This window comes from Aphidius gifuensis, linkage group LG3 (assembly GCF_014905175.1).
Source record: "Aphidius gifuensis isolate YNYX2018 linkage group LG3, ASM1490517v1, whole genome shotgun sequence".
In the NCBI taxonomy this organism is placed as follows: domain Eukaryota; kingdom Metazoa; phylum Arthropoda; class Insecta; order Hymenoptera; family Braconidae; genus Aphidius; species Aphidius gifuensis.
Window position 1 is genome coordinate 6,187,338 of NC_057790.1, and position 26,475 is coordinate 6,213,812.

Below are 26,475 nucleotides of genomic sequence, written 5' to 3' on the forward strand. Positions count from 1 at the left end.
ATGTAAATTGACTTAAGGTCAGTGCAGTTATAGTCAATGCCCATATCGATTACAAGGTACTAATATTTGACATAGAGTAATTGTTGACAATGTCATTGACAATTTTTATTTTAGCAGCAACAGGTTCATCGATCAGTTGTCATGAGTTACCACTGTGTTCAATTGAAACATTAGCAGTCTAGTTGTCGATTGGATGTGATATAAGTCAAGCGGACATTTGCTTGAAATAAATATTGTCAAATCAATATTTAATTTCATGTTTTTTTTTGATAATTTTTCATATTTTTAATTAATACAAACAAGTGTGATAAAGTTTTGTTTTATTTTAGTAAAATTTCAAGTATATATTTGAATAATTCTAGTGATTAAAATGTCAATTGAACCTTGTGAAATTGTAATTGACGAAGCAAGTCAAACTGATAATGAAGATAATACAGATTCTTTTCATTTTCCACCAAGAAGTCGTAGAGTAATAGACAATGCTTCATCAGCTATTCAACAAAGTCCAGTGTTTATTAATCAAACAACAACTAGAAAAAAATCACACAAAAATTATTTGGTTAATTTATTAAAATAATTATCAAATTGCAAAATTTAATTTGATTAATAAATAATTTTATAATTTTTTTTTTCATTTGATTTTTTACAGAACAATGTTCATGATTTTCATTCAGCTATGGGACCCATTATTACAATTGGACAATATTTTGGAGTTTTTGCAATTGACGGTATTAAAAATCCAACTCCAGAAACAATGACATTTAAAATTAAATCATTTAGAACAATATATTCATGTGGAGTGTCTTTGAATATTTTAATTTTATTATATTGCATTGTGTTTCACATTATCAGAGAATCTATAAATAAAAATAAAGGTAAGCATCAAATTGATTGATAAATTGAGTGCATTTTTAAATTGTTTTTTAATACGTGTAGAAGTATCATCTTCTCTGATTCCATTTGGTATATTTATTGGATTATCATTTTTGATAAATGTTATATGTATTTGCCGTTCACAAATGTGGATTGATCTTCAGATGAAGTGGAAAAAAGTGGAAGAGACGCTGGACATGTTAGTACATAATTTAACAATAATAAACAATGAATTTGTTGACAATATTTAAAAGATAAATACTTGCAGGTTCTACTTACATACTCCACAATTACGTATAAAATTCCAGATATTTTTTTCTCTTGCTGAAATATTTAAACTCGGAGCTCATGTCATGGCTGTAGTATTTAGTGCTAAAAATGCAAATGGAGTAATTGAACAAATTCAATTAAGAGGAAAGTTTTTGGTTGATGCTTTTTATGGAAGCAATGATATTTCTTTTGGTAAACATAAAAACATTTATTTAATGAAAATAAATTTAGTAAATTTAAATATTATTTGTAACAATGAATTTTCTTGTTTTGAAAAGACAGTTGGCTTGGCATCCTAGGAATTTATTTTCTAATTATTCTCGTCTTTGCCAGTTTCATTAGAATGTTTACAGATCTTTTTATTATTTTTGTAAGTAAATTTTGTACATAATTCAGTTGACTTTTTTATCATGTAAAATATATATTTATGTTTGCTATAATATAATAGCTGGCGATTGGACTTACTGAAAGATACAAAGCTATGAATGAACATGTTTCTGATTTGATTAAATCAAATTGTCAACCAATCAATTGGTCTCGACTCAAAATACATTATGAAATGTTGAGTGATCTTGTCAGAGAAACAGATCGTGTTATTTCACCGCTCATTTTTTTATCCATTGGTAGTAATATTTATTTCATCTGTATTTACCTTTTGGATGGACTAATGTAAGAATTTTATTATCTTATAAATTAATACTTTTTGAATATTGACAATTGTAATAAAATATTTTTTGTTTTTCAGTCCACAACATGATGGCATATTGAATGCAATATATTTTTTTGGAGGATTTGTATTATTAGTTATCAAAACAATTGCAGTTATTCTATTTGCAGCCAGAATCAATGACGAGAGTAAAAAACCAATATTATTTCTTTCAAAATGTCCAGTACAAGGTCCCTCATTTGAAGTAAATTAATTTATTATTTATAATCTATTTATAGATTTTCAAAGCTTTACTCTCCTAATTATAATATTTTTCCTTTTAAAGCCTCAGTGGTTACAACTCCAATTATCAATTGACGAAGTTGCACTCACAGCAATGAATTGTTTTTCCATCACTCGAAAATTCCTGATAACGGTGAGATATAATTTTTATTAGATGTCACATTGCATGCTTCTACAAGCAGTGAAAAAAAATGAATAAAAAACACTTGATAATTTTTATATGTTTACAGGTCACCACAACTGTTATTTCGTATGAGATCGTATTGTTGCAGTTCCAAAAATCAATGAATTAAGTGAAATATTTAACCCTAGTAAAAATCAGTCTTAAGTGCAAGTGATAGCATATAAAATTATCACAGTAAATCGTATTATGACTTGATTTTACTGGGCTATGAAAATATCGTATGTGTGAAGTGGTATCAATGCCTTTTTTTTTGCCAAGTAATTTATATTTATTAGTTCATAAATTAAAAGAAAAAAAAATATTTTTATATTCAATTGTATATAAATTTGAGTAAATTATGTTTAAAAAAAAAAACAATAACTCATTAAACTCATCAAAACAAAATGACAATTACTTAAAATATAATTTATAATATAAAAAATTAAATTTCAATTAGAAAATAATTTATATATAAAAACTAAATTAATTTTTCTGCTAGGCGCTGTATTTATATATTATTAGCTCTATAAAAATGATTGTTTTAGTAGGTCAAGAAGTCAGAGAACGCATTTCTCTAATAGTTTGACATGGACATAAAATTTCATCAAAAAATGATTTTTATGCAGAATATCAATCTTGTCCATGGTTGGATGGAAAATTTTGAATTGATCAACAATTGAATTGCAAGTATCGACAGTTGTCCTGAATGTTTAATAGATATTGTCAGAACAAAATCGATTTTCAAATTTTTTAATAATTTGTTATTTTTAATTGTTTAAACAAGTAATTTGTTTGATAAAAAAAATTCTGAATTAGTCAAAAAAAAACAATTTGGAGTGTACATTAAAAAATTAAATGATCAAGATGTCAAGTGAACCGTTTGAAATTGTAATCCACGAAATTGAGAATGATGGAAATTCAAATACTTTTCATTTCCCACCACGAAGTCGTCGGGTAGTAGATGATACTTCATGGATCGTTCAACAAAGTGCATCGTCTGTTAATCAAACATCAACCAAAAAAAAATTACACAAAAATTATTTGGTTCTTTTATTAAAATAATTATTAAATATTAGAATTTAATTTGAGTATAATGAATAATTTTTTGTTTGTTTTTTCATTTGGTTTCACAGAACAATGCTCATAGTTTTCATTCAGCTATCGGGCCCATTATTACAATTGGACAGTATTTTGGAATTTTTGCAATGGACGGTGTCAACAATCCAATTCCAGAAATGATGACCTTCAAAATGAAATCCTGGAGGACAATTTATTCATGTGTAGTATCGTTGAATATTTTAATTGTACTATATTGCGTTGTGTTTCACATTATCGATCAAAAAAAAGGTAATTATCGGCTAATTAATGTTGGATTGCTTTTTAATTTTTTTTCAATTAATTACAGAAATAAAGTTATGTACGTTATTACCATTTGCTATTTACATGGGCTTAACAATTTTGATAAATGTTGTATGTATCTTTCGTTCACAAATGTGGATCAATCTCCAGATAAAGTGGAAAAAAGTGGAAGAGTCGCTGGACATGTTAGTATATACCTAATTCGAAAATAATAAATGATATTCTCATTTTATCTTGTTTTTGTTTAAAATATGTAAAAAATAAACACTTGCAGGTTTTATTTACAATCACCGCGCCTTTATTTCAAATTCAAAATAATTTTCGCTGTCACTGAATTTCTAGATGTCGGAAATCATATCACAAGTGTCATATTCAGAGCTGACAATGAAAATGGAGTAACAAATTATTTAAAATCAAGAGGAAAATTTCTAACTGAAGCTTTTTTAGGAAGCAATACCCTTTTTTTAGGTAAAAAAAATTAAATCTTAAAAGTAAAACAACGTATTTTATATGTTAATCATCGTTATTAAATCAAATATTAAAACACCAAATATTTATTGAATTATTCCCATCATTGCTGCTTTCATTAAAAGCTTTACAAACGTTATTATTATTTTTGTAAGTAAATTTTGTATACATAATTCAGTTGACTTGTTTATAATGTAAAAATATATATTTATGTTTGCTATAATATAATGACAGTTGGCGATTGGACTCACTGAAATGTACAAAGCTATGAATGAACATGTTTCTGATTTGATTAAATCAAATTGTCAACCAATCAATTGGTCTCGACTCAAAATACATTATGAAATGTTGAGTGATCTTGTCAGAGAAACAGATCGTGTTATTTCACCGCTCATTTTATTATCCATTGGCAGTAATATTTATTTCATCTGCATGTACCTTTTAGGTGGATTAATGTAAGATTTTTATTATCCTATAAATTAATACTTTTCGAATATTGAAAATTGTAATAAAATATTATTTGTTTTTCAGTCCAGAACATGATGGAATATTGAATGCCATACACTTTTTTGGATGGTTTGGATTATTAGTTATTAAAACAGTTGCAGTTATTCTATTTGCAGCCAGAATCAATGACGAGAGTAAAAAACCAATATTATTACTTTCAAAATGTCCAGTACAAGGTCCTTCATTTGAAGTAAATTAATATTTTAAACATTTATTATTTAAAAATTTTTTAAATTTCATTTCATCCTTATAATTATAATAATATTTTTCCTTTTAAAGCCTCAGTGGTTACAACTTCAATTATCGATTGACGAAGTCGCACTCACAGCAATGAAATTTTTTTCAATCACTCAAAAATTTCTGATAACGGTATTGTATAATTTTTACTAGACGTATATACACAATTCATGTTTGCTCAAGCTGTAATAAAAATTGAATAAATAAAGCATGAATTACTCTATAATAATTCTTATGTTCACAGGTAACTACAACTATTATTTCGTACGTGATAGTATTGTTGCAGTTTCATAAATAAATAAATTAAATTATTGATTTCATAAAAAAATTGAAATATTTGAATCTTTGTATTGACTAATTTTTTTGCCTGGTGTTTTGTTGTGAAGTTCATGTTAGTATTTATTTATTTATTTATTTATTTATTTATTTATTTATTTATTTGTTTGCAGAAACATGACAAAATAATAATTAAATTAATAATTTTATAATTTACAAAAATGTTCCATATATATGTATATGTTCTATAATATGGATATTATTTTTTTCTTTTTGTTGAGCTTGCATATACTAAAGTTTAGGTAAACAAAATGTCAAATCGAGATTTAATTTCGTCACAGGATTAAACCCTCGTCGATGTTTTATTTTTTGTGTAGTGTTTTTATGTAATTTAATGTATAGTTTATGTAGTTCAATGATATCAAAATTATTTTTAAATAAGTGCATTAAATACAATCAAACATTTAATCCCAATAAAAATAAACAATATTGTTCCTACAACATTACGTACAATAAAGCAAGGTTTTTTAAATAATAATTTATCATCTATGATGAACAAATTAAAGCTGTTTCTTGTTTTATTTACATGAAAATTACTTTAGGTATATTTTTAATTGGGAAAATAAATTAATATGATAACTCAAATAATTTTGAATTATTTGAATCAACCATTGTTATTTAATTCTACTTTTCAGGCATAACAAAGACAGTCACTAATCCACCCAAATGGTGGTGCTTAAAATTAAGCTCTTATATAAATGATTTATTCTTGAGGTCAGAACTCAACGCATATCCAATTTGTGAAATGAAACCATTGTTGACAATTGCATCGACAATTTCATTTGCAGAAAAAAAGGTTATATGGTTTTTTTTTGAGTTACCACTGTGGCATTGAAATATTGTCAGTCAAGTGATGGCATTTAATAGACAGGTTTCACAGGTCAAATTTAGTTTGAATTGACTATTTTTATTACAAATTACATTTATTCTAAAAATCAAATTTGGATACATTCAAAAAAATTAAAAGATAGAAGAGATACTCTGAAATTGTTCACGAAATTGAGAATGAAAAAAATCAAAACTCTCACGAAGTTGGAGTCAAAAAAAAATCACTTCATGGTGGTTTGTATCAATGATTCTCCCAAAATCTGTGTTAAATTTAAAAAATAATTTGTCATTGGATTTTTCTTTTTATTGAATAACATGTAAGTATTGTTTAATATTCACATTATGAATTCATTTGGACAACTCATTGTGGTTTCTAAAACCAATGGAAATCAAGATTTGATTTTTTAACGTTCATTTTTTGCAACAATCCAATTCCAGAAATGATGACCTCAAAATGAAATCGTGGAGGACAATTTATTCAAGTAGTATCGTTGAAATTATTTTACTATTAATGTAATTTTTCAAAATGGTAATCATTATAGGAATGATTTAGGTTTGTGTTATCATTTTTTTTTTTATTAAACGTTTTCATTTCATTTTTTCAATGGCCATTGCATTCTTGATACAAGTTACATTTATTCGCTCATCAAACCGAATAAGACGAGAAAAATGGAAAAATTAAATTAGAGACCTCATCAAAAACAAATATCAGTATGAATGAATCAAATGAAATGTCAAAGCTTGTGAAAAAACACTTGCAGGTTCTTGATTTCTCCACAACGTGTGTTAATCAACTTTTTTCGTCCAAAATACATTATGAAATGTTGAGAACATGTCGGCTATCACATTCAGAGTTCAATATCATGGACAACGCTGATTTTTATCAAACTGAGAGTAAAAATTTTATTTTACGCATTTTTTTGGATGAATTTTATCCGGTAAAAATTGAATCTAATCAATAAATTTAACATACTTTTTGTATATTGACAATTGTAATTAATATTTTTGTTTTATTTCAATTATCATGAAGATTTTTTTTGGAGACAATTGTATTGCTATCAAACAATTTTATTTTATCATGTTTTAACCCAACACGAGAAAACCAACATATTTTCAAAATGTACAGTATATGTCCCTTAATTTTAACGAATAAACGATTTTGAATGATATTAATTTTCTTATAATTTTACATACAATAATTATTCTTCTGTTTTGAGACTCTTGAGATATAAACTATGAATTATCGGATTACTAAATTTGTACCAGCAAATGAAATTTTTTTATACTCACCAAAATTCATTATGAATGTATTGGTGAATTTTATGAACGTATGCAAAAATAATATTTCATATTTATTAATTTCAAAACAAACATTATACTTTATAACCTATGTTTAGGACTGTATGGAAATTATAATTATATGTATTTCTTACAATGGAAAATAATAATATATTTTTTGGAGTTTCAACAAATTATTGTAAAAGTATAATCAATTTAAAAAGAAAAGAATTAATGATTATCAAAATCCAAATTATGAGAGTTTATTCATTTTTGACATTAATAATATTATATAAAATTTTAATTTTATACATATAAGTATATATAATATATGTTTTATTTACAGTTTTTATATCTTTTCAAATTCAAGTTGCAATGATATGAAAATACATATACTTTTTAACGTGGGAGATTTGAAATAATGCTTCTATATAAATAATGAAAAATTCAGTATAATAAATATGTATGTCAATAATTTTTATGTTCACAGGTAACTACAACTATTATTTCGTACGAGGTATTATTGTTGCAGTTTCATAAATAAATACATTAAATTATTGATTTGATAAAAATATTGCAATGTTTTAAACTTGTATTGAATTTATTTTCACGTAGTGTTTTGTAAAGTTCATATAAGTATATGGAAGTTTTGGAAAAAAAAAATGCTGAATTGAGATTAATTTCTACATGGATCAAAAGATTTTCAATGTTTTTAACTTCCATCGATGTTTTACTTTTTGTGTGTTGTATTTCGTGCAAGTAATTTTAGAGTTTGTGAAATAAGAATAAAAAAATTGCACATAAATTTACTATAACTTATAATCATTATCTGTATAATATATTTGAAACAACGATATTCCTTATATATTCCTTCAACTTTGCATAAAAATATCTTGACTTTCGTACAATAAAACATGTGTAATTTTTTTTATAATAAATTTACCATTCATACATATACCTACATATTCTAAAAACCGCAATAAAATCTACTAATTCTTGTTTTCAAAAAAATAACTCATTCACTCGATCACCGAAACGGACTAAAAATTATACTTTAAATATGATTGCAATTAAAAAGTATACTAGAAAAAAACCAGAAACTTAAAAAAAAAATAACGAAGTTCCCCCGCTAAAATAGTTCTGAATTTCATTAAATTATTTAAATTAAGTATTATTATTTTATTTTATTTTCCAAGGGACAAAGCGAGTCAGTGATAATCAATTTTTTGCTAGGTGCTGTATTTTATTACTTTGCATATGAAAATGATATGTTATTTATGACTTGAGGTTAAAACTCAACTCATATCTCAATCTAACAATAGTGGAAATGACAATTGTTGACAATTGCATTGACAATTTTCATTTCGCAAAAAGAGGTATATATATTGATTTTTTTTCTTTGTCCTTAGTTACCACTGTGGTCAATCGACACATTGTCAGTCAAGTAATGGCATTCAAGTAGACGCTTGCTCAGAGTAGATTCATTGAAAAAACAAAATTTGGTTTCGAAATTTTTAAATAATTTTTAATACTTATTATTAATTATTTAAACTGTTTGAACAAGTGTTATAGAAATTTAATTTGTACTTTGATCGAAATTTTACTGAATTAACTATAAGAAAAAATACATTTTGAGTATACGTTAAAGAAAATTAAATGACCAAGATGTCAAGTGAACCGTTTGAAATTGTAATCCACGAAATTGAGAATGAAGAAAATTCAAATACTTTTCATTTTCCACAACGAACTCGTACAGTAGTCAATGATACTTCATGGATCATTCAGCCAAGTGCATTGTCTGTTAATCAGATATCAACTAGAAATAAATTGCACAGAAACTATTCGGTTATTTTATTAAAATAATTATTAAATATTAGAATTTAATTTGAGTATAATGAATAATTTTTTGTTTGTTTTTTCATTTGATTTTCACAGAACAATGCTCATAGTTTTCATTCAGCTATCGGGCCCATTATTACAATTGGACAGTATTTTGGAATTTTTGCAATGGACGGTGTCAACAATCCAAATCCAGAAATGATGACCTTCAAAATGAAATCGTGGAGGACAATTTATTCTTGTGCAGTATCGTTGAATATTTTAATTGTACTATATGGCATTGTGTTTCACATTATCAAGGCATCCATTAATCAAAATAAAGGTAAGCATCAATCATCATATTGATATATTGAGTAACTTTTGAATTTTTTCTATTTGAATAATCGTCGTTTTTTGACTGATTTTCTTTTATTTGATTTTCATTCTTGATATGCATTTTTTTGCTCTTCACAAATGTGGATAGACCTGCAGAAAAGTGGAAAAGTAGAAGAAATGCTGGACGTTCGTATAGTAAATAATTAAAAATAAAAATGAAAATTCTTATTTGTTTTAATTTTAAAAATCATTTGAAGGTTTTATCAACAATCTCCACAACTGCGTGTCAAATTTAAAATAATTTTTGCTGTCACTGGTTTTGTTGATCTCGGAGAACATATCATGGTTGTCATATTCAGAGCTATCATTGGAAATGGAATAATGAATTATTTGAAATTCAGAGGAAAATTCCGATTTTAGCAATGTCATTTTTAGGAAAAAAAAATTGAATCTATAATAATAGTAAAATAACGTATTTTACATGTTAATCATTATTATCAACTATTATTTATTATATAACAATGAATATTTTCTTTTTTTAAAAAAGACAGTTATTGGCTTGGCATCCTCGGAATTTATGCCCTAATTATTCCCATCATTGCTGTTTTCATTAAAAGCTTTACAAGTTACGTTATTTATGTAATTTTTGTAATAAAAGTTGGTTCATAATTCATGTCATTTGATTAATATTATTAATGTAAATATAATGATTACATTTTAAAATGATGACAGGGACGATTGACTCAAAAAATACAGAGCTGTGAATGAACATGTTTCTGATTTGATTAATTCAAATTGTCAATCAATCGATTGGTCTCGACTCAAACTACATTATGGAGTGTTGAGTGATCTTGTCAGAGAAACAGATCGTCTTATTTCACCGCTCATTTTTTTATTCATTGGTAGTCATATTTATTTCATCTGTATTTACCTTTTAGATGGACTAATGTAAGAATTTTATTATTGTATAAATTAATACTTTTCAAACATTGACAATTGTGTGTTTTGCAGCCCAAAACAAGACGGAATATTGAATGCTATACACTTCTTTGGAGCGTTTGGATTATTGGTTATTAAAACAATTGCAGTTATTTTATTTGTAGCCAGAATTAATGACGAGAGTGAAAAACCCATATTACTACTTTCAAAATGTCCAGTACAAGGTCCTTCATTCGAAGTAAATTAATATTTTTAACGTTTGTTAAATTTTCCTTAATTTCTATAATAATAATATTTTTCCTTTTAAAGCCTCAGTGGTTACAACTTCAATTATCGATTGACGAAGTTGCACTCACAGCAATGAAATTTTTTCAATTTGAAAATTTCTGATAACGGTATTGTGAATATTATTTTCAATGACCTATGTAACAAATAATATCTGCTTTACATATATGGAAAAAAATTGAAACAGAATGGAATATATATAAATAATATGTTCTACAGGTAATAATAACTTATTATTTGCATAGGTATTATTGTTGTTTCATAAATAAATAATTAAATTGATTTGACAAAATTAATTGAATTGTTTAAACTGTATTTGAATTATTTTAATGCAATGTTTTTGAAAAATTCATATAAATATATATTTAAAAAAACGAATTTGAGGTTAATTTTTACATTATAAAAGGTTTTCAATTTTTAATTCACTGATTTTACTTTTTTGCTGTATTTCCATAATTTTCGAGGTTGAAATTTTTAATTAAAAAAAATTTAACATAATTTTTGGATTTGTAATTTATAATCAATAAATATATTTTGAACTCTGATATTCCTTAAATTTCTTGAATTAAATGTGTAATTTTGAATAAATCATCATTCACATATTCTTAAAACCAATGGAATCTAATTTAAATTTAAAAATAAATCTTTCATCTGTCACTGAATGTCAATAATTTATAATTTGAAGGTGATTTTGTAAATTTAAAAAGTAAATTTAGAAAAATTGTAAAACTTTCATAAAAATTAAAATTAAATTTATGAAATTTATATCCAATGCTTTATTTTTTCTGTTTCATCAAATTAAAATGAAATTTTATTATGCGTCAATATTTTTTAAAACTTGAAACTTTAGAAAAATAATTGAAGTTTCATGACCAAATTAAATCCTCAGGGTTTTGTTTTCAATTTCACTCAAATTTAATGATCCTTTATGTGTTGTCAAATTTTGTGAAAAAAAAATAGAAAACTTAGAAAAATTGAATTAAGTTATTAAAATAGAACTAAAATTAATTATTAAATTACTTAAATATTATTATTTATTTATCAAGTAATGTGCTTAATAAATGATAATCTAATTTTTCTAGTGCTGTATTTTATTACTGTATCAGGAAAATGATTATATTTTATGTAATTTATAACAAACAACTAATTATATCTCTAACTTTGTGGCTCTGATTATGAAAATTATTTAAATCGTATTATTATTTTCATTTCCCAAAAAGAAAGATATATATTGATTTTGTCCGATCACTTGGTGGCTCACATTTGTTCATCATGAGACGCAGAGACTCGAAGAAACCAAATTGGTCTTCAATTTAAAGAATACCGATTTATGGATTTATTTTGAAAGTTTCGAAAAGGAATGAATTTTGAATTTTAGATTTAAATTTTTTTTCTGTAATGAATCGTATTAAGAAAATGTTTTGCAGTAATACTTTAAAGACAATGAATTCCAAGACAAGTGAACATATTTAAAGCCTTAATCCACTGAATGAAAATTAAAGTTACAACATTTATTTTCCAAACTGAATTTTTGTATCTGATGTTTTGATAATTAGTATTTATTCGTGAAAAGGAAAATCTATTAATGAAGAGATCAAAAAAAAATCAAATTTGTTTATGGAATATTCTAATTTTAAAAATACTTATTAAATTTTAAAATTTAAAGTTTCAACTTTGAACATTAATTTTTTTTTGATTTTTCAATTATTTTAAAACAATCTCAAAATTATTCATTTATAATTTTGTAGTGATTGAATTTTGCAATTTATTAAACAATCCATATCCAAAATGATGAATTAAAATGAATTCCTGGAGGATATTTATTTTTTTATATCGTTGAATATTTTAATTTGTATATTTGCATTGTTAAATATTATCAATTAATTATTTAATTCAAAATGAAAGGTAATCAATTAATTACTATATTCATATATTTAATAACTTTTAATTTCTTTTAATGATTATTCGTTGTTTTAACTGGATTTTACGGTTTTACGAGATTTTCATTCTGAGCATGTTAGATTTTTTGATTTCGGCAAATGAGATCGACCCTGCAGAGTGAAAAGTCGAAGTTTACTCTGACATGTTAGTATATAAAAGAATTTGGATTAGTAAAATAAAATTTGTTTGCTTATTTTATAACTTTTAAAAACAAAAATGATTAGGTTATTTTACTTCACAATCTCTTATAACTGTATCAAATTCTAACAATTTTTTGTTTACCTGGTTTTGTTGATCCTTGAGAAACATATTCAGAGTTATCTATATTCCAGATTTACCTATTGAAATGGAATCAATCGACACATGGAAACGAGAAAACATTTAGTTTAAAGACGCAGCTCAAGTAGATTCATTGATAAAAAAATTGAATTTAAAAATATTGTAAATAATTTTTAATACATTAAATTATTATTATACTGAATGAATTATTTTTAAAAAGATATTGAATTTATGCCCTATATTCCCTGAATTATTTGTTGTTATTAAAAAGGTTATTATTATTTTTATGGAATTTGAATTGTTTTATTAAAACATGGAAATTGAATGATGGCTTATAACAAATGATAGTTGGCGATGGACTACTGAAAAATACAGAGTTTGTGAATGAAATTATGTTTCATTTCCATTCAACCAAATTGTTTCAATCTAACAATTTATCTCGAATTAAAATTTATGATGTTGAGGATCTTATCAGAAATGAATCGTCTTTATTTCACGTAATTTTTGGTCATTGATAGCCAATGATTATTTCATCCATGAATTTTTAGATTGAATTTAACAAAAATTTATTATTTTATAAATATAATTTCTAAATATGAATAACGTGAGTTATAAGTCCAAAATGATGTATTTAATTATTTGAATGTCACAACAATTTCATAGTGTTTGATTATTTAATATTAAAACAATGGTAAAGTTTTGATTTTGTACTTAATGACGAAGGAAACCATATGGCATTAAATGTCCAGCATGTCCTTCAGCAATATTTGAACGTTTGTTCCAATTTAATCTTATGATTGAACAATGGTTTTTTAAATTTTTCATTTAATTATCAAGGATTATTTGATTTGAAGTTGCATTCAATTGATTTTTCAATTCAATTGGAAAATTTTGATGAACTGTTATTGTCCTTTACAAATGTGGAATCGCATGCATAAAATAATGTGCTTTATTGAATGGAATGATTGCAGAAATAGGTGAAAAATTAGAGAAATTTATTGTTTATATATGTTTTCATGAAAAAATAACTTGGATAAAAATAAAATTTTTTGTTTTTCAAAATTTTACTGCGTGTGAAAATTGAAAATATATTCAATCATTGTTTTGTTTTTCTTTTGACATATCATGAGTGTCAATTTTCTAACTTTATTAATAAAATTAAATTCAGATAAAATTACTAGCAAACAATTTTAAAAAATGTCGATTCCTTTGGAAAAAATTGAATCTATAATAATAGTAAAATACGTAAGACATTTTATTATTTTACTATTATTTATATAACAATATATTTTCTTAAAAAAAACAGTTATTGCTTTCATCCCAATTTACTATTCTAATGATTATTTATTATTTTAAAGGTGTGGTTACAAGTCCAATTATTCGATTTATTTTTTGCATACTTACAGCAATGAAATTTTTTTATATCAACTCGAGAATTTTCATGCATTTTTCAATCAAAAACATTAATGCATGCTTCTACGAGTATAATAAATATGTATGTCAATAATTTTTATGTTCACAGGTGACTACAACTATTATTTCGTACGAGGTATTATTGTTGCAGTTTCATAAATAAATAAATTAAATTATTGATTTGATAAAAATATTATAATGTTTTAAACTTGTATTGAATTTATTTTTGCGTGGTGTTTTGTGAAGTTTATGTTAGTATATGGACTTTCCGTCGATATTTCACTTTTTGTGTGTTGTATTTCATGTAAGTAATTTTATGAATTTTATGTAAGCTTATCAAAGTTTGTAAAATAAATATTAAAAATTCAAATTTTTAATTTAATTGCATATAAATTTAGCGACTGTTATAATTATTATCTGTATAATATCTAAAAATAAATAAAAATAGAAAAATTCAATTTCTAATTCAATCGTCAATAAATATGGTTTTTTTTTTATGTTAATTTACCATTCAAACAAGTGAATTCTACTTTTTGTTTTATTTAAAAAACAATCACAGATTGAGCACGATTATCGAAACAGAATGAAAATTATACTTTGAATATAATTGCAATCAAAAAAGTGATCATACACAACAACTAAAATAGTTCTGAATTTTATTAAATTATTTAAATTGAGTATTATTATTTTATTTCCCAAGGAACAAAGAGAGTCAGTGAAAATCAATTTTTTGCTAGGCGCAGTATTTTATTACTTTGCATATGAAAATGATATGTTATTTATGACTTGAGGTTAGAACTCAACTCATATCTCAATCTAACAATAGTGTTTGACATGAAACAATTGTTGACAATTTTCATTTCGCAAAAAAGAGGTATATATTGATTTTTTTTCTTTGTCCTTAGTTACCAGTGTGTTCAATCGACACATTGTCAGTCAAGTGATGGCATTCAAGTAGACACTTGCTCAGAGTAGATTCATTGAAAAAACAAAATTTGGTTTCGACATTTTTAAATAATTTTTAATACTTATTATTAATTATTTAAACTGTTTGAACGAGTGTTATAGAAATTTTATTTGTACTTTGATAGAAATTTTACTTAATTAACTATAAGAAAAAAAAATTTTAAGTATACGTTAGAGAAAATTAAATGACCAAGATGTCAAGTGAACCGTTTGAAATTGTAATCCACGAAACTGAGAATGATGGAAATTCAAATACTTTGCATTTTCCACAAAGAACTCGTACAGTAGTCAATGATACTTCATGGATCATTCAGCCAAGTGCATTGTCTGTTAAACAGACATTACCTAGAAAAAAAACACAGAAAAACTGTTTGGTTATTTTATTAAAATAATTATTAAATATCAAAATTTAATTTGAGTAATAAATAATTTGTTTATTTATTCATTCAGCTATCGGGCCCATTATTACAATTGGACAGTATTTTGGAATTTTTGCAATGGACGGTGTCAACAATCCAACTCCAGAAATGATGACCTTTAAAATGAAATCCTTGAGGACAATTTATTCATGTGGAATATCGTTGAATATTTTGATTTTATTATATTGCAATGTGCTTCAAATTTTCAATGAAAAAAAAGGTAATCATCAACCAACTTATATTGAGAATATTTAATTTTTTTTTCGAATAATTGCAGCAATTTCATCATCTTTTATTTCATTCGGTATTTCCATTGGATTTTCATTCTTGATACAAGTTACATTTATTTGCTCATCACGAATGTGGATAGACCTTCAAAAAAAGTGGAAAAAAGTAGAAGAGACTCTAGAGATGTTCGTAAATAATATAATGAGACTCTTGCTATGTTTGGCTTTTAAAAAAATCATTTGCAGGTTTTCAAAAATTCTCACACAAATCAAAAAAATCCAAAATTAATTTTACAAGTCACTGGTTTTTTGAACTGGAGAATCATACTGAGGCCAGCAATATTCAGAAATTGGTTAATAAAATATGGACAACTCATTGTCTTTTCTCAAACATTGAGGAGTAATGACACATACAACTGGTAAATTTTCTCATAACCTGTATAAATGTCGTAAATTCGTATTGAATTATATAATTATTAAATATTATTTGTATTATAATTGATGAATTTTGTTTTTCTGATAAGACAATTGGCTAGCCATTTTGGGAATTTATGCTTTCGGTTGTTTTGCCATTGTTTCTTTCATTAGAACGTTTGCGAATATTTTCATAATTTTTGTAAGTATTGATACAATATATACAGTTGGTTCTTTTAACTCAACGAAAAGAGCCATTTCAATAAATATTAATGTAAATCTTATATTTGCCATATCAAAAATGATAACAGGTGGCGATTGGACTTACTGAAAGATACAAAGCTATGAATGAACATGTTTCTGATTTGATTAAATCAAATTGTCAACCAATCAATTGGTCTTGTTTCAAAATACATTATGAAATGTTGAGTGATCTTGTCAGAGAAACAGATCGTGTTATTTCACCGCTCATTCTTTTATTCATTGGTAGTAATATTTATTTCATCTGTATTTACCTTTTGGGTGGACTAATGTAAGAATTTTATTATCTTATAAATTAATACTTTTCAAACATTGACAATTGTGTGTTTTGCAGCCCAAAACAAGACGGAATATTGAATGCCATACACTTTTTTGGAGCGTTTGGATTTTTGGTTATTAAAACAATTGCAGTTATTCTATTTGCAGCCAGAATTAACGACGAGAGTAAAAAACCAATTTTATTACTTTCAAAGTGTCCAGTACAAGGTCCTTTATTCGAAGTAAATTCATATTTTTAACGTTTGTTAAATTTTCTTTAATTTCTATAATAATAATATTCTTCCTTTTAAAGCCTCAGTGGTTACAACTTCAATTATCGATTGACGAAGTTGCACTCACAGCAATGAATTTTTTTTCAATCACTCGAAAATTTCTGATAACGGTATTGTGTAATTTTTATTAAACGCGTCGACATGAACCTACGTAAAAAAATAATATCGCTTTACATATTAATTTAAACAGATAATATATGAAACAGGTATAGAATATATATAAAATATTATTTATATATGTTTACCTTAAAAATAATAATAAACTTTTGATGAAAAATAGAATTTTTTTTGTTTTTTCTTGAAAATTTTTGTTTTGCGATTTTGAAAAATTGCGAAAATATAATTAATCAAGCTCTTAATTTTTCTCTTTTTGACATATATATTCTTCAATTTATTTCAAAATCAACGTCATATAAATATATATTTAAACAATTCCAAAAAAGTCAGAGGTTGAAAATTTTAATGTAAAAATAAGGAAAATTAAGAATTTTATTGATTTTACTTTTTCAGTGTTAAATAGATTTTCCGAAAGAGAAAACACTATATTTTTCATCAAAAACTTAGAATGGTTTATTATCATTTTTCAGGTGTGCATATATAAATAATAAATATACTCTATTTTATTTTTTCCATATCTTTTCTAGCTGTCGAAATTGATATGTAAATAAGATATAATTTTTCTACGTGGTGCATCCTTGAACAAGCTGTAAAAAAACAAAAATAAATAAAACATAAAACACTCGTCAATAATTCTTATGTTTACAGGTGACTACAACTATTATTTCGTACGAGGTATTATTGTTGCAGTTTCATAAATAAATAAAATAAAATTATTAAATTGATAAAAATATTGCAATGTTTTAAACTTGTATTGAATTTTTTTTTTGCGTGGTATTTTGTGAAATTCATGTAAGTATATGGAAATTTTGGAAAAAAAAAAAATGCCGAATTGAGATGTTTCAAACTTCCGTCGATGTTTCACTTTTTGTGTGTTGTATTTCATGTAAGTAATTTTATTAATTTTATGTAAATTTGTCAAAGTTTGTGAATAAAAATAAAAAAAAAATTTCTAATTTAATTGTGAATAAATATCGTTTTTTTTTATAATAAAATTTACCATACCAAAAACCAATGAATTTTACTTTTTGTTTTCTTCAAGAAACAATAACTCATTAAACTCGATCATCGAAACGGAATAAAAATTATACTTTGAATATGATTGCAATTAAAAAGTAATCATACATAAAAACTAAAATAGTTCTGAATTTTATTGAATTATTTAAAAATTAAGAATTATTGATTATACTTTTACAATTTTTTTATAATTTTAAATAATAGATTTTCCGAAAGAAAAAACACTATATTTTTCATCAAAAACTTAAAATGGTTTATTATCATTTTCTAGGTGAACATATATAAATAATAAATATATTTTATTTTATTTTTTCATATTTTTTCTAGCTGTCGAAATTGATATGTAAATAAGATATAATTTTTCTACGTGGTGCATCCTTGAACAAGCTGTAAAAAAAAAAAAGTAAATAAAACATAAAACCCTTATTTATAATTCTTATGTTCACAGGTGACTACAACTATTATTTTGTACGAGGTATTATTGTTGCAGTTTCATAAATAAATAAATTAAATTATTGATTTGATAAAAATATTGCAATCTTTGAAACTTATATTGAATTTTTTTTTTGCGTCGTATTTTGTGAAATTCATGTAAGTATATGGAAATTTTGGAAAAAAAAAAAATGCCGAATTGAGATGTTTCAAACTTCCGTCGATGTTTCACTTTTTGTGTGTTGTATTTCATGTAAGTGATTTTATGAATTTTATGTAAGCTTGTCAAAGTTTGTGAACAAAAATAAATAAATAAAATCTTATTTAATTGTGAATAAATATCGTTTTTTTATAATAATTTACCATACCCAAAACCAATAAATTCTACTTTCAGTTTTCTTCAAGAAACAACAACTCGTTAAACTCGATCATCGAAACGGAATAAAAATTATACTTTGAATATGATTGCAATGAAAAAGTAATTATACACAACAACTAAAATAGTTCTGAATTTCATTGAATTATTTAAATTGAGTATTATTATTTTATTTTATTTTCCAAGGGACAAAGCGAGTCAGTGATAATCAATTTTTTGCTAGGTGCTGTATTTTATTACTTTGCATATGAAAATGATATGTTATTTATGACTTGAGGTTAAAACTCAACTCATATCTCAATCTAACAATAGTGTTCGACATGAAACAATTGTTGACAATTGCATTGACAATTTTCATTTCGCAAAAAGAGGTATATATATTGATTTTTTTTCTTTGTCCTTAGTTACCACTGTGGTCAATCGACACATTGTCAGTCAAGTGATGGCATTCAAGTAGACACTTGCTCAGAGTAGATTCATTGAAAAAACAAAATTTGGTTTCGAAATTTTTAAATAATTTTTGATACTTATTATTAATTATTTAAACTGTTTGAACAAGTGTTATAGAAATTTAATTTGTACTTTCATCGAAATTTTACTGAAATTAACTATAAGAAAAAAAACATTTTGAGTAAACATTGATTTAAACATTAAGATGTCAAGTGAACCGTTTGAAATTGTAATCCACGAAACTGAGAATGATGGAATTTCAAATACTTTTCATTTTCCACAACGAACTCGTACAGTAGTCAATGATACTTCATGGATCATTCAGCCAAGTGCATTGTCTGTTAATCAGACATCAGCTAGAAATAAATTGCACAGAAACTATTCGGTTATTTTATTAAAATAACTGATAATAATTATTAAATATCAAAATTTGATTTGAGTATAATGAATAATTTTTTGTTTGTTTTTTCATTTGGTTTTCACAGAACAATGCTCATAGTTTTCATTCAGCTATCGGGCCCATTATTACAATTGGACAGTATTTTGGAATTTTTGCAATGGACGGTGTCAACAATCCAAATCCAGAAATGATGACCTTCAAAATGAAATCGTGGAGGACAATTTATTCTTGTGCAGTATCGTTGAATATTTTAATTGTACTATATGGCATTGTGTTTCACATTATCAAGGCATCCATTAATCAAAATAAAGGTAAGCATCAATCATCATATTGATATATTGAGTAACTTTTGAATTTTTCTTTATGACTGCAGAGGTATCGTCGCCTTTGACTGATTTTGGCATTTTTATTGGATTTTCATTCTTGATGCATGTTACATTTTTTTGCTCTTCACAAATGTGGATAGACCTGCAGAAAAAGTGGAAAAAAGTAGAAGAAATGCTGGACATGTTCGTATATAAAATAATTTAGATTAAAAGATAAAAATTCTTGTTTTGTTTATTAATAAATTTAAAAAAAAAAAAATCATTTGAAGGTTTTATCAACAATCTCCACAACTGCGTGTCAAATTTAAAATAATTTTTGCTGTCACTGGTTTTGTTGATCTCGGAGAACATATCATGGTTGTCATATTCAGAGCTGACATTGGAAATGGAATAATAAATTATTTCAAATTCAGAGGAAAATTACTAGCTGAACCATTTTTAGGAAGCAATGTCGATTCCTTTGGTAAAAAAAATTGAATCTTAAAATAGTAAAATAACGTATTTTACATGTTAATCATTATTATCAACTATTATTTGTAACAATGAATATTTTCTTTTTTTAAAAAAGACAATTATTGGCTTGGCATCCTCGGAATTTATGCCCAAATTATTCCCATCATTGCTTTTTTTATTAAAAGCTTTACAAACGTTATTATTATTTTTGTAAGTAAATTTTGTATACATAATTCAGTTGACTTGTTTATCATGTAAAAATATATAGTTATATGCTTGCTATAATATAATGACAGTTGGCAATTGGACTCACTGAAATGTACAAAGCTGTGAATGAACATGTTTCTGATTTGATTAAATCAAATTGTCAACCAATCAATTGGTCTCGACTCAAAATACATTATGAAATGTTGAGTGATCTTGTCAGAGAAACAGATCGTGTTATTTCACCGCTCATTTTATTATCCATTGGTAGTCATATTTATTTCATCTGTATTTACCTTTTGGGTGGACTAATGTAAGAATTTTATTATTTTATAAATTAATACTTTTCAAACATTGACAATTGTGTGTTTTGCAGCCCAAAACAAGACGGAATATTGAATGCCATACATTTTTTTGGAGGATTTGTAATATTGGTTATCAAAACAATTGCAGTTATTTTATTTGTAGCCAGAATTAATGACGAGAGTAAAAAACCCATATTACTACTTTCAAAATGTTCAGTACAAGGTCCAAAATTTGAAGTAAATTAATATTTTTAACATTCATTATTTATAAATTTTTTAAATTTTATTTCATACTAATGATGATAATATATTTTTTATTTTAAAGCCCCAGTGGTTACAAGTCCAATTATCGATTGACAAAGTTGCACTTACAGCAATGAAATTTTTTTATATCACTCGAAAATTCCTGATAACGGTAAGATATGGTTTTCAATGACGGAGACATTAATGCATGCTTCTACGAGTAGTGAAAAAAATACAGTATAATAAATATGTATGTCAATAATTTTTATGTTCACAGGTGACTACAACTATTATTTCGTACGAGGTATTATTGTTGCAGTTTCATAAATGAATTAATTCAATTATTGTATTAACAAAAATATTACAATGTTTTAAACTTGTATTAAATTTATTTTTGCGTGGTGTTTTGTGAAGTTTATGTTAGTATATGGACTTACCGTCGATGTTTCACTTTTTGTGTGTTGTATTTCATGTAAGTAATTTTATGAATTTTATGTAAGCTTATCAAAGTTTGTAAATTAAAAATAAAAAAATTAAATTTCTAATTCAATCGTCAATAAATATGGTTTTTTTTTTATGTTAATTTACCATTCAAACCAGTGAATTCTACTTTTTGTTGTCTTCAAAAAACAATAACAGATTGAGCACGATTATCGAAACAGAATAAAAATCATACTTTGAATATAATTGCAATTAAAAAAGTGAACATACATGACAACTAAAATAGTTCTGAATTTTATTGAATTATTTGAATTAAGTATATTATTATTTTTTTTTATTTCCCCAGGAACAAAGCGAGTCACTGAAAATCAATTTTTGTTAGGTTCTGTATTTCATTACTTATAAAATATAAAATATAAATCCTTACTTGTAAAAATAAGGAAAATTAAGAATTTTATTGATTATACTTTTACAATTTTTTTTTAATTTCAAATAATAGATTTTCCGAAAGAAAAAACACTATATTTTTCATCAAAAACTTAAAATGGTTTATTATCATTTTCTAGGTGAACATATATAAATAATAAATATATTTTATTTTATTTTTTCATATTTTTTCTAGCTGTCGAAATTGATATGTAAACAAGATATAATTTTTCTACGTGGTGCATCCTTGAACAAGCTGTAAAAAACAAAAATAAATAAAACATAAAACACTCGTCAATAACTCTTATGTTTACAGGTGACTACAACTATTATTTCGTACGAGGTATTATTGTTGCAGTTTCATAAATAAATAAAATAAAATTATTAAATTGATAAAAATATTGCAATGTTTTAAACTTGTATTGAATTTTTTTTTTGCGTGGTATTTTGTGAAATTCATGTAAGTATATGGAAGTTTTGGAAAAAAAAAAAATGCCGAATTGAGATGTTTCAAACTTCCGTCGATGTTTCACTTTTTGTGTGTTGTATTTCATGTAAATAATTTTATGAATTTTATGTAAGCTTGTCAAAGTTTGTGAATAAAAATAAAAAAAAAAAAAATTTCTAATTTAACTGTGAATAAATATCGTTTTTTTTATAATAATTTACCATACCAAAAACCAACGAATTCTGCTTTTTGTTTTGTTGAAAAAACAATAACTCATTAAACTCAATCATCGAAACAGAATAAAAATTATAGTTTGAATATAATTGCAATTAAAAAAGTAATCATAAATAACAACTAAAATAGTTCTGAATTTCATTGAATTATTTGAATTAAGTATTATTATTTTATTTTATTTTCCAAGGAACAAAGGGAGTCACTGAAAATCAATTTTTTGCTAGGTGCTGTATTTCATTACTTTGCATATGAAAATGATATGTTATTTATGACTTGAGGTCGAAACTCAACGCATATCTCAATCTAACAATAGTGTTAGACATGAAACCATTGTTGACAATTGCATCGACAATTTTCATTTCGCAGAAAAATAGGTATATATTGATCTTTTTTTTTTTGTCCTTAGTTACCACTGTGTTCAATCGACACATTGTCAGTCAAGTGATGGCATTCAAGTAGACACTTGCTCAGAGTAGATTCATTAAAAAGACAAAAATTAGTTTCGAAATTTTTAAATAATTTTTGATACTTATTATTGATTATTTAAACTGTTTGAACAAGTGTTATAGAAACTCAATCTGTTTGATAAACATTTTACTGAGTTAATTAAGAAAATAAAATATTGTATATATATACATTAAAGAAAATTAAATGATTAAGATGTCAAGTGAACCAGTTGAAATTGTAATCCACGAAATTGAGAATGATGTAAATTCAAATACTTTGCATTTTCCACCACAAAATTCACGGCTGGTAGATGATACTTCATGGGTCATTCAACCAAGTACATTGTTCGCTAATCGGACATCAAATAAATTGCACAGAAACTATTCGGTTATTTTATTAAAATAACTGATAATAATTATTGAATATCAAAATTCGATTTGAGTAAAGAATAATTTTTTTTTTTTTTTTTTTTCATTTGGTTTTCACAGAACAACGCTCATAGTTTTCATTCAGCTATCGGACCCATTATCACAATTGGACAGTATTTTGGAATTTTTGCAATGGACGGTGTCAAGAATCCAACTCCAGAAATGATGACCTTCAAAATGAAATCGTGGAGGACAATTTATTCATGTGTAGTATCGTTGAATATTTTAATTCTACTATATTGCATTGTGTTTTACCTTATCAAGGCATCAATTAATCAAAATAAAGGTATATAAGCATTAATCATCATATTGATATATTGAGTAACTTTTAAATTTTTCTTAATTACTGCAGAGGTATCGTTATCCTCAATTGGATTTGGTATGTTTATTGGATTTTCATTCTTGATAAATGTAACATTTACTTGCTCTTCACAAATGTGGATAAACCTGCAAAAAAAGTGGAACAAAGTAGAAAAGTCGCTGGACATGTTCGTAAATAATAAAATAATCTAAAAATAATAATTCTTGTTTTGCAGTTTATTAATAAGCTTTTAAATGAATTATTTGAAGGTTTTATCAACAATCTCCACAACTGCGTATCAAATTCAAAATAATTTTTGCTGTCATTGAATTTTTCGAACTCGGAAATCATTTCTTAGGTGTCATACTCAGAGGTAGGAGTGCAAATGATTTTATAGATTATATGAAATTCTACGGAAAACTTTTAGCTGAAGCATTTTTAGGGAGCAACGTTCTTCTTTTAGGTAATTAAACTTCGACAGTATAAAACAACGTATTTTATATATGCTAATCATCGTTATTAACTATTATTAGTAACAATAAATATTTTCTTTTTTTAAAAAGACAGTTATTGGCTTGGCATCCTGGGAATTTATGTCCTAATTATTCCCATCATTGCTGCTTTCATTAAAAGCTTTACAAACGTTATTATTATTTTTGTAAGTAAATTTTGTACATAATTCAGTTGACTTGTTTATTATGTAAAAATATATATTTATGTTTGCTATAATATAATGATAGTTGGCGATTGGACTTACTGAAATGTACAAAGCTGTGAATGAACATGTTTCTGATTTGATTAATTCAAATTGTCAATCAATCGATTGGTCTCGACTCAAACTACATTATGGAATGTTGAGTGATCTTGTCAGAGAAACAGATCGTGTTATTTCACCGCTCATTGTTTTATCTATTGGTAGCAATATTTATTACATCTGTATTTCTCTTTTAGATGGACTAATGTATGAATTTTATTATCTTATAAATTAATACTTTTTGAATATTGACAATTGTAATAAAATATTTTTTGTTTTTCAGTCCACAACATGATGGCATAGTGAATGCAATATATTTTTTTGGAGAGTTTGTATTATTGGTTATCAAAACAATTGCAGTTATTCTATTTGCAGCTAGAATCAATGACGAGAGTAAAAAACCAATATTATTTCTTTCAAAATGTCCAGTACAAGGTCCTTTATTTGAAGTAAATTAATTTATTATTTATAATCTATTTATAGATTTTCAAAGCTTTACTCTCCTAATTATAATATTTTTCCTTTTAAAGCCTCAGTGGTTACAACTTCAATTATTGATTAACGAAGTTGCACTCACAGCAATGAATTTTTTTTCAATCACTCGAAAATTCCTGATAACGGTAAGATATCATCATTAATAAACGTCACAATGCATGTTTCTATACGAGTAAAAAAAAAGTAAATATAAAACAAAACACTTTTCAATAATTCTTATGCTTACAGGTGACTACAACTATTATTTCGTACGAGGTATTATTGTTGCAGTTTCATAAATAAATTAATTAAATTACTGATTTGATAAAAATGTTGAAATTATTCAAACTTGTATATTGAATTTATTTTTGCGTTGTGTTTTGTGAAGTTCATACAAGTATATGGAATTTTCGGAAAAAAAAATGCCGAATTTCAATATAAACTTCCGTCGATGTTTCACTTTTCATGTGTTGTATTTCATGCAAGTAATTTCGTGAATGTTATGTAAGTTTGTAAAAAAACATAAAAGTTTGTATAATAAAAATTTAAAAAATTAAATTTCCAATTTAATTGCATATAAATTTGTTTATTGTTTCAATCATTATCTATATATTAACTTTGAAACAATAATATTCCTACAACATTGCATAAAAATATTCTGACTTTCGTACAATAAAGCATGTGGTTCTTTCAATAATAATTTACCATTACATCTTATTTTATTTTTATAAATCCAAATTGAAATTAAATGACAAAAATTATTCCTATTCTCTTTTTTGGGATGCGCTGTATTTCATGCGTAAAAACAATATTGCGTTGAAACTTGTAGACAAGATAAAAAAAAAATACTTCATTTATTCAAATACCTTTTTATTCAATTTTTAACTATGCTTATTTTATTTTTATATTTTTTTTAACCAAAAAAAATTCATACTGAATAAAAGTGACAATAAACCAATCGATATTTCAAACAATAAAAAAAAAAACAAACAAATAATAATAAATTTTCATTAATATTTTCTTATTAAGTAACAATAAAACAAGTAAAATTACAAATAAACTATTTTAATCTATTATTTCAT

General features: G+C 24.9%; 2 protein-coding genes across 4 annotated transcripts; both read left to right on the top strand.

Annotated features, from left to right (window-relative positions):
* Positions 1-31: 31 nt before the first annotated feature.
* On the top strand, positions 32-24,823 carry LOC122851722 (gustatory receptor for sugar taste 64f-like). 3 transcript variants are annotated; one of them, XR_006373735.1, is made up of 13 exons: positions 32-559; positions 650-875; positions 937-1,072; positions 1,142-1,335; positions 1,422-1,513; positions 1,592-1,812; positions 1,889-2,054; positions 2,136-2,225; positions 2,323-2,494; positions 3,389-3,602; positions 3,661-3,799; positions 3,889-4,082; positions 24,733-24,823. XR_006373735.1 is itself a non-coding variant. In XM_044151141.1 (9 exons), the coding sequence occupies exons 1-9, from the start codon at positions 371-373 to the stop codon at positions 2,383-2,385; spliced, it is 1,377 nt and encodes a 458-aa protein (XP_044007076.1). In that variant the 5' UTR covers positions 32-370; the 3' UTR covers positions 2,386-2,528. The 3 variants fall into 3 exon arrangements, 1 of the variants encoding a protein (XP_044007076.1); XR_006373734.1 differs by having other exon boundaries at positions 24,729-24,785; XM_044151141.1 differs by lacking the exons at positions 3,389-3,602; positions 3,661-3,799; positions 3,889-4,082; positions 24,733-24,823 and having other exon boundaries at positions 2,323-2,528.
* Positions 4,181-10,751, top strand: LOC122853558 (gustatory receptor 5a for trehalose-like). The gene is made up of 4 exons (XM_044154059.1): positions 4,181-4,232; positions 4,317-4,537; positions 4,614-4,779; positions 10,671-10,751. The coding sequence occupies exons 2-4, from the start codon at positions 4,338-4,340 to the stop codon at positions 10,749-10,751; spliced, it is 447 nt and encodes a 148-aa protein (XP_044009994.1). The 5' UTR covers positions 4,181-4,232; positions 4,317-4,337.
* Positions 24,824-26,475: the final 1,652 nt, after the last annotated feature.

Excerpts from the sequence above, each read along its gene's own strand:
- LOC122851722 (XM_044151141.1), top strand. The coding sequence starts at position 371 with ATGTCAATTGAACCTTGTGAAATTGTAATTGACGAAGCAAGTCAAACT. Across the intron at positions 1,336-1,421 it reads AAGCAATGATATTTCTTTTG|ACAGTTGGCTTGGCATCCTA; the intron begins GTAAACATAAAA and ends TGTTTTGAAAAG. Across the intron at positions 2,226-2,322 it reads CTCGAAAATTCCTGATAACG|GTCACCACAACTGTTATTTC; the intron begins GTGAGATATAAT and ends ATATGTTTACAG.
- LOC122853558 (XM_044154059.1), top strand. The coding sequence starts at position 4,338 with ATGTACAAAGCTATGAATGAACATGTTTCTGATTTGATTAAATCAAAT. Across the intron at positions 4,538-4,613 it reads TACCTTTTAGGTGGATTAAT|TCCAGAACATGATGGAATAT; the intron begins GTAAGATTTTTA and ends TTTGTTTTTCAG. Across the intron at positions 4,780-10,670 it reads TACAAGGTCCTTCATTTGAA|CCTCAGTGGTTACAACTTCA; the intron begins GTAAATTAATAT and ends TTCCTTTTAAAG.